Source organism: Anguilla rostrata, chromosome 16 (assembly GCF_018555375.3).
Source record: "Anguilla rostrata isolate EN2019 chromosome 16, ASM1855537v3, whole genome shotgun sequence".
In the NCBI taxonomy this organism is placed as follows: Eukaryota; Metazoa; Chordata; class Actinopteri; order Anguilliformes; family Anguillidae; genus Anguilla; species Anguilla rostrata.
The window spans coordinates 14,138,787-14,153,834 of record NC_057948.1 but is presented as its reverse complement, the minus strand read 5'-3'; the positions used below and the strand labels follow the sequence as shown (position 1 = coordinate 14,153,834).

The following is a 15,048-nucleotide window of genomic DNA, read 5'->3' as shown; positions in this document are numbered from 1 at the left end:
ACCTAGTGCGCATGATTCTTCAGTTGGAGCCGCAGCTGCAGAGCTGTGGCCAAAGAGATCCAAACAGCGCGAGACATGGCTAGAGATGGCGGCGAGGGATACATCCAAATTACGACCGCCGCTGCCGATGCTCTGGTAAATGAACAGGGGCCTTAAATTCAGACCATAAAGGGTTAAAATATATGAAAAAATAAAATAATAAAAAAAGAAAACATCAAAAAGAAAACCGACTGCTTTAAATAACACAAAACAAGAAAATAAAACAAAGACACCAAGGAAAGGAAAAGAGAAAAGAACAAGACGCCGGTCTGTTGTGAAGACTTGTTTGGACCTTTCTCAAACAGATCAGATAGATGTTTTGTCCGCAAGATTGCACGTATAATGCATGCTCAGCTGTCGATGGAATGTATTGGCGATCTGCACGGAGTGAGCCATGAACAGGTGCCCGCCACGGCTGACCTGATGAGCAGCAACAGTCCTCATCACAGGAGCCCGGTGACCCATCGCAGCAACCACTTGTCAGTCCACCCGCGCTCAATGGGCATGACATCAATCCTAGACAGCGGCGACTATCATCCCCACCGACCCACGGACCACGGTCTGGCCGGTCACCTGCACCCGGCTATGACCATGGCTTGCGAGGTTCCTCCCGGCATGAACATGAGCAGCACTTACACCACACTGACTCCCTTGCAGCCGCTACCTCCCATCTCGACCGTCTCGGACAAGTTTCCCCATCACCACCACCACCACCACCACCATCACCACCCACATCAGCGGATCCCAGGAAACGTGAGTGGCAGCTTCACCCTGATGAGGGACGACAGAGGGCTGGCTCCGATGAACAATCTCTACGCCCCATACCACAAGGATGTTACCGGCATGGGACAAAGCCTGTCCCCCTTATCAGGATCCGGTTTGGGCGGCATACACAACTCCCAACAGGGGCTGCCGCCTTATGCACACCCGGGTGCCACCATGCCCGCGGAGAAAATGCTAACGCCTAACGGATTTGAAGCTCACCACCCTGCCATGCTAGCCAGACATGGGGATCAGCATATGACTGCGTCCTCGGGGGGTATGGTGCAGATTAATGGTATACACCACCACCCGCACCCCCATCTGAGCGCGCAGAGCCACGGCCAGGTCCTGGGCGCAACCCGGGAGCAAAACCTGTCTTCTGTGCCTGGATCGCATATCAGCAACGGTAGCAGTACAGGGCAAATGGAAGAAGTCAATACCAAAGAAGTAGCGCAGAGAATTGCTACTGAGCTTAAACGGTACAGCATTCCCCAGGCCATCTTTGCCCAGAGGGTACTGTGCCGATCGCAGGGGACCCTCTCCGACCTTCTAAGGAACCCAAAGCCGTGGAGCAAGCTAAAGTCCGGTCGCGAGACTTTCCGGAGAATGTGGAAATGGCTGCAGGAGCCTGAATTCCAAAGAATGTCCGCTCTCAGGCTCGCAGGTGAGCGAACAATAGGTAATCTGCTCTATTCTCTTTGTTCAAAACGGTTCTTTCTATTTTATTGTCTTTCTGCGATGCGTGCTTACAATGCTTTTAATGAAGTTTTATGGTTACACAATCGTCATATTTTTAGGATTGAGCTATTTTGACGCTACATAGATTCTCACATGTGACAGTCAATTGCAGTCTAAATGACAAAAAATGACATACCTTCAAGCTTTTAGATGGATTTGCGTACAGGGCAGTTATCGATACTTTTGTCAAGATTTATCAATTCGAAATATTGGCTATGTCGTTGACCAGCTTGTTTTTCAAGAGCGATGCTGCTTAAATGGCGTTAGGCCTGAATTGTTTTAATTGTGTTGGGTATGTGAACCCAAGTGCTTTGGAAACGTTTTGTAGTGATTTAGCCTGTATGCTATACATATAAATTCTTAACCATTTACTTATGTCTATTGTCTCCCTACGATTCGCTGGTTAGCCTATACTTCTGTACTGTAAGCACCTCACTCTTGACTTGTAGCTGTGAAGAGAAACTGTGACCTCTTAGGATTACCACAGCTCCATTGTCTCAATGTGATTGTGTGTTAAACTATAGGGGCTATCATTTGTTCAGTTTCTCCATTGTATTGGTCTTGACTGTTTTTAAAATAAGAGGACTTAGAAAATGTCGTACGTTTGTGTGTTTTTCTTATTTTTTAAATGTAAATTTGTATTTTAAGACTACCTTTGAATTTACTAGCGAGGTGTTCATATTGTTGACTATGTGCAAGATCCAGGGATGTGACAAAGAAATTATTTTCTGTTGCAAGAATACGTTTTTGCTTTTTGTACTTCTGTGCGACACTGGGGTCAGTGTCTGCGGCTGCTTGCTTTCCCTTTCATTTAAAATAATTAAAAATCACAATTAATTCAATTAATTCAATCAAGTCCTTTTGCCCCGATTTCATGTATTGTTTCCGTGTGAAACATGCGAGTTTCCATTGACGCGGCCCGGAGTGAGTTTTTGTTAATTAACTGATAGGTCTCCATTAATTTGTCCCTGGAGATTGAGGTAGTCAATCCTTGCGGGAGTCATGGGCACTGATCCGTTTCACAGACAGACAACGTGATCCCTTCTTCTTGAAGTGCACAAAGGAAGTGCTTGAAAATGTAATATTGCGTAAATTATGCACGTGGTCCTCTTGTGGTTTCCTAAGAATACCCACTTTCCAATAAATGTGCCTTGTTACACTTTCAAAATTTACTAAATGTCTTTCCTTTGTGTGTGTGTGTGTGTGTGTGTGTTTGTGTGTGCGTGCGTGTGTATGTGTGAGTGTGTGTGTGAACACGATGGAACCGTGCTTAAATTCAATTATGTTCCCTTTAGCGCTCAATAATAATAAAAAAGAAGGAGAAGAAGATGAAGAATTATTATTATTATTATTATTAGTAGTAGTAGTAGTAGTCGTAGTAGTAGTAGCAGTAGTAACAACAATAATAATAATAATAATAATAATAATAATAATAATAATATAGTTTCGTTTTTATTACGTCATGTAGGCCTATTTGTAATATTTTGCGAAAATCACATGAGAATGCAGTGATTACTACGGTTCTTTTCGACTTGTATTCTGGCAAGGTTTTGCAGTTTTGCCGACCCGAAACTTAATTTACATGAATCGATACGGGAAAGACCACTTGAATTAAAGTATTTTGTAGGGGAGGCCTCTTCACTTTATCGGAAGTTAAGGGAGGCCAATTCAGAATAACTGTCGCGGTGTTTAATGAAAAAAGCGTGACAATTAGGTTATTTAGCCTATTCAAAACTAATCAACAGTAAGTTTGCAGTTTAGAAGGTTCATTATGTAGGCCTATGTTAATTTAATTTCCAAAAATATGACGTATGTATTCTCTTTGATGACTTTATAAACATTCCAACAAAGTTTAATTTATCTTGGCCTATAAGTTGATTCACACACACACACGCACACACATATATGTGGGTATGTGTGTTTATGTATGTATGTATGTATGTGTGTGTGTGATTGTGTGTGTATATATATACATGCATACATAATAATGCAATATGTAGCTCATTGAGATAATTTAACTTAAAATAACAATTTGTTATTTTTTATTTGGCCTATTAAACACTAGTCATTTGTAGGCTTAGTTTCCATACTGAAGAAAACGACATTGGATTTTTGTGGAAAGAAGTGGCTTAGTAAGCCGACATTATTGATCTGTTAGTTATAAGGCTGAAGGATGTGAGACATATGTGATCGACCTTCTTATAGGTGTAATATAGAAATAATATTGATTATTCAAATTTGCCTATTTGATTTTACAGTGTTACAGAATGTGTCGAAAAAAGTAATATTAACAATGATGATAAAAATAATACAAATAGAAATGTGCTATTATTATTATTATTATTATTATTATTATTATTATTATTTTCGAAATTGCAACATTATATATTATATATTATTATTATATTATAATGTATGCATACACTACACACACATTATTTATTTCTAATGAAGATCAGTTATATTATTTGATTGGCCTACATTTCTGCCTTTTTTGGATTGGAGTTTTCTTTAATTTGTAACTATAAAATGTTCATGTATCGTCCGTACATTTATATGAATTAATTTGTGAGTTTTACGTCGGGATTTGAGATAGATAAGTTTTCACAAGCCAGTAAGTCTGTTAAATATAAGCTACTATTGTTGTATCACTTTGTTTTTATCCTTTTGCGGAAATGATTGAGACTAAGTCTAAAGTTTGATTTCAAAGCGGGTAAATGAACATTTGTATAACACCCATTAAAATAATAATCAGAATGCTTATTGATTTACGTGTGATCAGCGCACTCCGCGCATTGGTAAATAGCATAGGCAATATATTGTGATGTTGGCTAATTTAAGATTTTGTATTTTATTTATTTTTCGTATGAAATTACTATTAGAACCTACTGCACTCAGTCGGAGATACTTGTGGCTGTTTTTATTTTCTGAATCCAGGTTGTGAAATATGTAGCTATTGTATAGGCTAATACGCTGTATGTGTGACGTTATCTCGCGTCTGTAGAATGATTTAGCTGGAGAACAGTAACTATCTGATTGGTTTTGTTTGAGTGAGTGGATGATAAAGAGACGATACCAAGGTTCATTGATATTTGAACTTTATAACTAGAAAAAAAACCCACTCACAAGGTTCCTGGCGCTTCTGTTGTCACCGTGTCCTTGTACGCTGTTTGATTTATAACAGCTGATATAGAGCGTCATTTGCCTTTTTTGTTAATATTTATCAGAGTGGAGACTTGCACTGCAATGCGTTTGCAAATTGCGCGAATTGCAAATTAGGCCTGTATGGTTTAAATACCTGTCATGGGCACCTCCGAATACGCATACTGAAGATAGTAGAAGTGCAGTAGAAATAATACGAAACGCAAATATGTTATAATGACTGAATATTTTTCTAGTTATTGCTTGCGTTATCGTTGTGTTGAGGTTCACTGAAATAATATTGAATTCACCAATAATACAGCCATATACCGGAGCAAGGACCTGTTCAAGCATGATACGAGCAGTGTGGTGTGACCAGTGACCACAGATGTGGGCAATATAAGCGATAGATCAGTGGGAAGAACCATTTGCAGAATATCTTTTTATTTATATTAATAGAGCTTTCTATTTGTTTAATTACCCTGTTTACTATAGCAATGGTTCTTGCAATTCAGAGGTGTCCAATTTTATCCGAAAAAGGCCGATGTGGGTGTGCAGGTTTTTGTTTTAGCCCAGCACTATGACACATGATTCAACAAATTAACACTCTGTCTTGGTGGTGGGCTAAAACAAAAACCAGCACCCACACTGTGCCTTTTCGGATATAATTGAACACCCCTGTTATAATTATATCTTAACGTTGTCTACCTAGTTATCTGATTTTTTATTTTATTTTTTTATTTCACCGTGTTACCTCGATGTACATAAATTGTAGTTTCATGTTTAAATGACCAGAGTTCAAAATGAACGCTGGATTGAAAGTAAATACAAATTCCAAGAGAATCTTGGGATACAGTACCTTGCCGTTAAGATCAGAGTTCTAGGTCTTTTGAAGCCCATTCCTGCCCCCCTTTGGCAGTGTGGTGTCATTGAGAGGTTTGCTTTCAGAAATAAACAGGAACAGGGAGAATGCCTCGCAATCTTTCTCCGCGCAAAATGCACGGAAAGTTTCATATTGTATTGTAATACGGAGCACATGGACAATATGTATTAAGAGGCTATCTCTTTTTTGTTTTATTTCCAAAAACTATTTATTTGGGCCAGCGTATAACCTAAAACAGACCAAACAAGTTTTGTACATTTTCTGGCACGTTCACGTCTTGTAAATAAACCGTATTTACCATATGGGAACACGCAACAGGAAAAATGCGAATTTACGCCAGAACACAGATTAAAATGACCTGATTTTCTCTATTATTTCATATTTACCTCACTGAATGGCTTCAGATATTTAGACACAATGTAATATGAGACAAAGGGAAACTGAAAACACAAAGCACAATTTTAAAATTATTATTTCATTTATTTAATGAAAAAGTTCATTAATCACCCATATAACGCATGTGAAAAGTAATTGCCGGAAGTCATTAGAATCCCGGCCTGAGCCTTCTGTGTGGTGCTTGCGTGTTCTCCCTGTGTCTGCGTGGGTTTCCTCCGGGTACTCCGGTTTCCACAGTCTAAAGACATGCAGGTAGGTTAACTGGAGACTCTAAATTGCCCATAGGCATGAGTGTGTGAGTGAATGGTGTGTGTGCCCTGCAATAGATTGGATCAGACTGACATATTTCAACAACTTTTTTCTCTTCTCCAATTTCGTTTGATCGTGGCAGAATGTGCTGTTAGAAAGGGGTTACAACTTACAAACCATTTCTAAGGCTCTGGGACTCCACCAAACCACAGTGAGAGCCATTATCTCCAGATGGAGAACACTTGGGACAGTGGTGTATCTTCTCAGGACTAGCTGGTCTGTCAAAATTTATCAAAGGGCACAGCGACAACTCATCTATGTAGTCACAAAAGGTCCCAAAAGAACATTCAAAGAACCGCAGACCTCTCTCGCCTCCACTAAGGTCAGCACCATGAAACCATGAACCAGGACCTGAAATGAGCAGTTCATGCTTGAAAACCTACAATTTCTATCTGAATTAAAGCAGTTCTGCAAAGAAGTGTGGGCTAAAATTCCTCCACAGTGATTGAAAGACTGATCTCAAATTATCGCAAGCGTTTGGTTGCAGTTGTTGCCCCCTAAAGGTAGTGAAATCAGTTATTACGTTTAAGGGGGCAATTACTTTTCACATGGGTGGTATGGGTGTTTGATAACTTTTTCATTAAGTAAATAAAATAGTTGTTTTAATATTTCATTTTTACTATATTATTTTAATTTTGTATTTAATCAGGTTCTCTTTGTCTAATAATACATTTTGGCTAAAGATCTGAAACCATTCAAATGGGACACAAATACAATAATAGAGGAAATCAGGAAGAGGGCAAATAATTTTTCACAGCACTGCAGGCCTATGTCATCCACATCAGTCCCCAAAATTATCATTAATTTATACACTAATTTACCACTTTATTAGGTACACCTATGTAGTACTGGATATGACCCCCTTTTGCCACCAAAGTTTTTTATGGCATGGATTAAGTAAGGTGTTGTGAACTTTCCTTAGGGATTTTGATCCATGCTGATTCAATAGCCTCATACAGTTCCTGCAGATTTTTCAGCCATGTATTCATGCTGCAAACCTACCATTCCACCTCATCCCAAAGGTGCTCTATTAGATGGAGATCCGGGGACTGCGCAAGGAATTGGAGAAAACTGGAGTCACTGTCACATACATGGAATAAGCTTGAGATGATGCATGCTTTGTGACATGGCACATTATCCTGCTGGAAGTCTCCACTGGAAAAGGGGTAGGGTTGTGGCCATAAAGGGATGTGCATGGTTGACAACAATGCTTAGGTATGATGTAGCATTCAAATGATACTCAGTTGCTATCAAGGAGCCTAATGTGTTCCAAGAAAACATTCCCCACGCCATTGCACCCTCACCAGCAGCCTGCACCAGAAAATTCTTAAGGAGAATGCCTGGCCATCTGTCCGTGTGCTGAAGTTGAAGTGTAATTTGTTTCCAGCATCTCAGAAACAGCTGGCTTCCTGGGATTTTTGCCAAGATGGGAGCTGTTTCTGAGATGCTGGAACCTCCATGTCGGGCACCAGCAATCATACCATGGTCGGTCACTTACATCGCACATCTTGCTAATGCTCGTCTCTACTAATGTTTGGTCAATCAAAAAACTAAACCTCTTCACTATATTTGCATGCTTTATATATTGAGTTGCCGGCACATGATTTGCCGTTTGAAGGAACAAGCTATTTGCATTAACAAGCAGGTATACCTAATAAGGTATGAGTGCATATATAATAATATATATATAATATCACATGGAACGTTTCATATACTGGCATCCATTGAAAGTAGGAACCTAGAATGTAGTTCACAGGATGGGAATGCAATGTCTCATCATCAACTGAAGCTATTGAGGGTGCTTGCTACCTGGAGTTTAGTTTAAATATTCTTTAAAATCTCAAGTTCTGTATTAAAAATGCACTTTTTGTACGTCGCTTTGGATAAAAGCGTCTGCCAAATAAATGTAATGTAATGTTAATAATGAATTCCCCATTCACATCATAAAATTAACTGTGCCTTTCTGACTACTTTCCCAGCATTAAGCTTAGCTGTTTCTGCACACTGATGTAGTATCATTTTGCTCATTACATTATAATTAATGTTTTTAAACAATTACATTATGGATTACTATTATCAAATGAATGCACTGATATTGCAAGGCTGTCATTCACATCATCTAAGTATGTGAATTAACTTCATTACTCGTTCTTAAGAGTTATAGGTAATGATATTATTTGATGTTAATTTTAGCTAATATCAAATATCTTAGTTCACTTTATAGCTCTAAGACACCCAAGATTCTTTTTGAACTCTAATTCACTCTACATATCTTTTGTAATGATGTGTATGCTTTATGCTGTCTTGCAGTTACAATATATAACTTTAATTTATTGGATCTTATGCAGAATAACTTCAAAAGAAGAAGAGCATGAGCACATGTGATAGGATTAGAAGATCAACAATAACTGAAGGATAATAACACTCATAACAAGTATCATAATGTTAAATGGCTATGTTAAATGTGCTTCTATGGAGTACTCATGTTTAACTTGATGGCATGATAATTTGTCTTATCTGTTCTTTGAGTTATGAGTCATGGCTGGATGTTTCTCTGGGTAAAGGTAAACAGCACTAAAATCAAGCATTTAGTTGCTCATATTATCAGATGCTTGAAAATTACTTCTGACTTCTGTGAATTCTGAGATTACTCTTTAACTTGCTCTCTGTCTGCTGAAAGTCTTGCTTGTGTATGTGTGTGTGTGTGTTTGTTTTGCGAGGGTGGGGGGTGATATTTGCGAATAATTGTGTAGCCAAACATCAATAAGATGTATACAGCCAGTTTTTGCTATTGTTGCTTATGTGAGTGTGAAGTCTGACAGGCTTCGTCTTCTTTCCTTGTTGTTTGTGCACCCTGCAGCGTGTAAGAGGAAGGAACAGGAGCAGGGGAAGGGAGACAGAGGGAGCCTCTCCAAGAAGCCCAGGCTAGTCTTCACTGATGTCCAGCGCCGGACTTTACATGCAATATTCAAAGAGAACAAGCGTCCATCCAAAGAGTTACAGCTCACCATCTCACACCAGCTGGGTCTGGAGCTCACCACCGTCAGCAACTTCTTCATGAACGCCCGGAGGCGGAGCCTGGATAAGTGGCTGGACGACGGGGGCTTGATCTCAGCCAACTCCTCATCCTCATCAAGCACTTGTACCAAAGCATGAAAGAATTAAAGACTGTAGACTGAAACCTCGGTGGAAAAGCTTTAAAAATAAAACACACAGAAGCCTAACTCTAGACAGCAAGTTTTTGTCCTCAAAAACTGTCTGAGTGGAAAAAAGTGACTGTACTGATGATGTACCAAATGTCCAAAGAAAAAACCAAAGACTTTGTTCGTTCGCATAAGAGACTTTGTTCTGCAATGCATTTCAGCTGAACACCTTGCAAAAAAAGAGGAAATAAGTTCACAAAAAAAGAAAAAAACATTGCTAGTACACTTTTTAACCCAGATCCTCCCACTTGTCATTATCTTTTGAAGTCATTGAAGGTTTAAATGGAGGTTCACAGTGTTGTCCTTTTTTTTTACCTGATTGGACACTATTTCTGGTTATGAGCTATTGCATTTACATAGCTTTATCATAAAAGGTGTAATGATGCAGAGGGTCAAAAAACCACTGTGTGAGCCAGTGGGAATGGATCGTACAGGACTGTCCTATATGAGAGAACTGAGCAAAGGCATGGCTGGAATGCCATGGAGATGTTTGTGTTCTTTTTGGATAGTCCCTCGATTCCTGTCTGTTGAGAACTCAGGTAACCCTGGGAGCAGAAGGACCCAGGCTTCCATCCGGAGAGTTCTGTCATGGCAAACATTGCTTTGAATGTCACAGTCACAGTAGTGCTTTCTTCCTAATTGTTTGAGACGTATACTAGATAACCAAAAAAATTCCTACATAGAAACACTCCTGTATACATTGGGAAGTTGTTTCAAAATCACACAATATTATATTTAAAAACCAAAGAAGGAGTTCTATTTTAAATTATCCAAAGAGTATTTTTTCACTGTCTATTTATACAAATCAACATGACTGTTAAAATGAAGGATTTAAACAACCTCACACCCCAAAACCAAAATTAAACTTGAAAGAAAGGAACGCCACTCAACATTTATGTATAAATGGTGATTTAAAGGACTTTTATATTGACTGGCACCTACTTGTAGAAATAAGAAAAATGTCATTCTCCATCTGCATAAGACTACTGAGCGAAAGTATAATGATATTTCATGAGGTGTCAATTTCAGAAGTGTAGACTTTAGGAAACACTGTATATTATGCATAATTTATATGGTAAATTGTGTTTTCATCAACATCAAGGACGTTTTAACAGGCTGACAAATAGCTATGATCCAGTCATAAAAATACTTATGTCTTTTGATATTTTTCAGAACATACAGTCATGGTCAAATGTTTTAACAAAGAGGAAAAGAAAGGGCAAGAAAGACTCACATGTGCTTGGTCTTCTCATCAGTGCGGAATTCCATGCAGCCCTGCCCAATGCGATACATGGTGTTTTTAATCCGTTTGCCCTGCTCACCAGTGGACCATGCAACGTCTCTATTAGTGCCCTGTACCTCTAATGATGGTGTTAAAACTATCAATTCCTGTGATTAAAGATAACATTTTATATTGATATTTTCAGGGAGAGCAATGATGTCACATAAACATTAACAAGCATCATTTGCATTAGGTGTGTTAATATGCCAGCTGCCAAAAACCAAAGATTGAATCTTACCGACTAGTATTTTGTGTAAATGCCCTTCTGTGATCAGGTCTGTAATATAATTTAATTGCTGTTTTTATTTATTATGATTCAGGCATAGTTTTACCTATTTAAATAATCAATACAAAAATATTGTTCAGTACACCTAAAAACAAATCGCATTAAAGTTATGTCAAATAACTTAATGTAAATAAATTAATGTTTCACGCAAACCTCTTATTAGATTATAAAACAGTTTCAGTCACAAAGCCATTGTAGATATAAGATGCAACATACTTTTAGTATACCAGTAATTTTTCTGTTCATTCTTAGCAAGGACAAATATGTCCCTGTGTTTCCCATAAAGCAAAGCCTACACAAAGTCAAAAGCTTTGTAAAAAGCTTGTCTAAAATGTTGGAGATATGTAGCACACTTTAAACATGCTATATTTATGCATACATTTTCATTAACACTGACATCAAGCACACCATTTAGATTGAAATACACTATTCAGTTTCTTGAATTTCATGCTGCCCAATGTTGTAATTTTTCAATGTGCCGTATGTCCTAAGAAAAATATCAGACTTTTTTAGACTGTTTTACAACACATAGCTAGCTACAGCATGGCCCATGGCATCTGGAGTGCAACCTGCCCAAATTCCAAGGTATAAATCTGAGACTGGACACAACAGAGACAAATCAAAGATGGTTGTGCCTCCAGTCTCTTCTTCATTGCCGTATTTCATACTTGTATTACATTTCTCCGGCCTGTCCAACTTCAATTGCACATCAATCAAACAGATGTGAGCACCATAGCCTCTCTACTTGTTCCTGTCTTTTCATAATCACTCTCTTCTGTCACCTAGGACAGTAAATGAAAACTATGCATTTCACAACTGGGAAGAAAGCACTGCCTGAGCCTGTCCAAAAATGGATTGGGAGTGTTTGTTACTTAGCGACCTGCTGTACAGATGGTTGTCCACTTTGTTACCATATTTCCGGCCTTGTTGTTTCCTGTGGTGTGGCTAGCTTTTAACATAACACACTTGGTAACTATTTACTTGTATTACAACAATTAGACAAATTATCTTATGAAGTAGCTATATCTGCTTCTACATGTAAAAACAAAATGTGTAAAGATCTTCTACTATTTCTAGTGTGAACCAAAGATGCTACCTCACTATTTCCATTCGTGATTTTAATCACATTATTGATGATACCAAAGATTACCAAAGATTTTCTCTTGCACGGCCTACACAAATGATGTGGTGGATATTTTTTGTTTCTGCGCTTTGTCCCCCCCCCCCCCCATGCCCTCACCATCCAGCCCCTCCTCTTCTGTCCCCAGCTTCGCCCCTTTGCTCAGTGTGATATTTCTTCACTACTAATATAATAATAAAGGTATAGGCAAACATGTTGCAAATTTTGTAAAACCCACTGGACGAGTGCCTTGCTTGAACCAAAGTGTTGAACCGCTGTTGACCTCTGTGATCTCTCACCTTTTTATCTTATACCTCAGCCTCTCGTAGGGCCACTATTGAAGAAAAAAGGAATACTTCTCTTACCATGGTGCTTTTGCCAGCACAACCATGCAATGAAAGCGTACCAAAGGAATTTCTTTTTTTCTGACGAACCAAAGCTCCCCTCCACCCCAAAATCCCTCCCACAGTCTGCGTCGTCCCTACAAAATATCCACTGTGCAGGTCATGCATCTCTTCTACCAATCTCTCTGAATACCTCATAGTAATAAAGCTTTAGGGTTATGTTGTATAGAGAGTCTATATGTGATTAAGGGAAAATGTAACTAGTTTGATATCTGTTATCATTATTTCAAAAAGCATTATAATTATTTATTTGGAAGTTTTGGTCGGAACCACACTGTTTTGGTCACGGGTGATGTGTTTTGAGGATATGCGGTGGAGGTGTACCGGATATGAAGAAAAAACACTTATTTTTTCTTAAGATATTGTGTTATTCTAATATTGTAATGATGGTAGACTTGTTTTTTTTAACAGGGTAATACCAACTGCTGTGAAAATGTGTTCATATTTCCTCCTTTCTCTACTTCTGTGTAGTGATTCAATTTAATTTAATTGCATTTTGTATGGCTTAATCACTGTTTTAATTTATGCATTTGTAGAAAATCTAGATTTGTATATAGTAGATTTGGGGGAGGGGGGATCACCCAACATTTGATGCTACAACTTTATTTTTCATGCTTAGATATGCTGAAGGAGTGGGGGTTTTTTTTACTGTGGGGTAACCTTCACAAATATCTTTGCAGGCACTTCGATGTGTTCTAAACACTGCCAAGTACCAAAAAATGTTGATAGCCTATGGAAACATGGTTATAAGGTGTTATCATGTTACTCAAATGGCAAAAAAAGCAGTGTATGTGTTTTGTTTTTTGTATAAGTTTGACTTTTTAAAAGAAAATAATTGTTATTTTAATGGATATTACTGCACATCCAAAGATTTATTGAAAAAAAAACCAAATGAACCAAAAAAGGAAAAAACAAAAAAAAATTGTTAAATGTTGAAAAGCACTGGCATTTGTGAGGTAGAATTGTTGAGTTTTAATTTGCCATTCGCACGGGTATAGAAATTAGAAGGGTGTAGAACTACGTAGACGAGCAAACTCGACCGTTTGGGATGTTCTGTCAAGTGTACAATCTGCGGGTGTTTAAACAAGGGCTGCAAGCCCTACTAACTTTGCTGTCTCATGCACTGAGTAAGGTGGAGTCTAGGCTGGGCAGCAGGTCTGCCGGGGGCTGTGTCACATTGCTGGGTACATTTTTATTCATGTGACACCGCTGTCTAGTTCCATCGAGTATCTGTTATTTTGGTGCGTACTCGTGTAATGACAATGAGCAAAGTCTAATAAATCTCGAAAGAAACTTACCAAGAAATCAGTGTGTGTTTCTATGTACAAGGATGTGCCATATTGTCTCTGTCATCTTGTGATTTCTTTAGCCCTGTCTGTTTGGGTGTTCATGCGTATGTGTATGTATGTGGGGGTTGTTTGAATGACCTGAAAGCTTCCCTTAATTTCAGTCAAGAATGAGATTGACAAAAGCAACTGATCACTACACAATGGTTCTTATGTTTCCGTTCATAGTAGGGAAGACAAAAACATCACATGCAAATGTATACCAATTAGAACTTGATTGTCTTAATTGTTTTGCTGCCATAATGGGAGGACACTCACCTTTTAATAGAAGTGACATTTCCCACCCACCTGTTTCTGAAATTATGGTATGGCAGATTTAAACCCATATTCCTTCAAACAAGTACATTTAAATGACCAGCTATTGCTTTTTTTCCACTTTCAAGGAATTAAAATGAATTTAGGGACCCAAAATAAATGGGATCATTATTGCATTTAAATTTCATTTTAGCTTTTATTCTCATTTCTAACACAAATAAAGTGTGAATTAAAAATCACCCCTTAGTTCCAGTGAAGGCAAATCTTAATGGTACAGCATATAATCACATTCTAGATGATTCTGTGCTTCCCCAACAGTTTTGGGAAGGCCCTTTCCTGCTTCAAAAAATGTTCTTGTTTTCAAAAACCATTTTGAGCACATCCAAACATCAAATGGGGATTCAGAGCAAACACTCTCCTAACACAATTTCTCACTCACAAGTCTCCATATCTAGTGTTTAAAGCAGGGCCAGTGGTGTTTGATATTATCCAAAAAGGATAGGATGCTGTGGCTCGTCTGGTCTTCAACCTCCCCAGACACTCCCACGTCACTCCCCTGCTCACTACCCTCCACTGGCTGCCTGTTATAGCTCGCATCAAATTTAAAACATTGGTCCTAGCATACCAGGCAGTCAAGGGATCAGCCCCAGTATACCTCCACAAGATATTCAAACCCTACATGCCAGCCAGATCCCTCCGTTCTGCTACCTCAGGACGCCTAGCACCTCCCCCTCTTCGCACCTGCACTTCCAGAACACGTCTCCTGTCTGTTCTGGCCCCACGATGGTGGAATGACCTCCCTGTGGAGGTCAGAACAGCTGAGACACTGACGCATTTCAAATGACGACTGAAGACTCACCTCTTCAGGCTGCACCTCTCCCCAT

At 38.7% G+C, this 15,048-nt stretch overlaps 1 protein-coding gene across 2 annotated transcripts; it reads left to right on the top strand.

The window, feature by feature from the left end:
* Window positions 1-18: 18 nt before the first annotated feature.
* On the top strand, window positions 19-13,455 carry LOC135242126 (hepatocyte nuclear factor 6-like). 2 transcript variants are annotated; one of them, XM_064313046.1, is made up of 2 exons: window positions 19-1,465; window positions 9,129-13,455. In XM_064313046.1, exons 1-2 carry the CDS (start codon window positions 382-384, stop codon window positions 9,422-9,424), a joined length of 1,380 nt encoding a protein of 459 aa, XP_064169116.1. In that variant the 5' UTR covers window positions 19-381; the 3' UTR covers window positions 9,425-13,455. The 2 variants fall into 2 exon arrangements, with proteins under 2 accessions (XP_064169116.1, XP_064169115.1); XM_064313045.1 differs by having other exon boundaries at window positions 19-1,480.
* Window positions 13,456-15,048: the final 1,593 nt, after the last annotated feature.

What these genes read in the sequence shown, in the direction of transcription:
- LOC135242126 (XM_064313045.1), top strand. Translation starts at nt 382, where the DNA reads ATGCATGCTCAGCTGTCGATGGAATGTATTGGCGATCTGCACGGAGTG. An exon ending in CGCAGGTGAGCGAACAATAG is followed by an intron (nt 1,481 to 9,128) that starts GTAATCTGCTCT and finishes TGCACCCTGCAG; the next exon opens with CGTGTAAGAGGAAGGAACAG.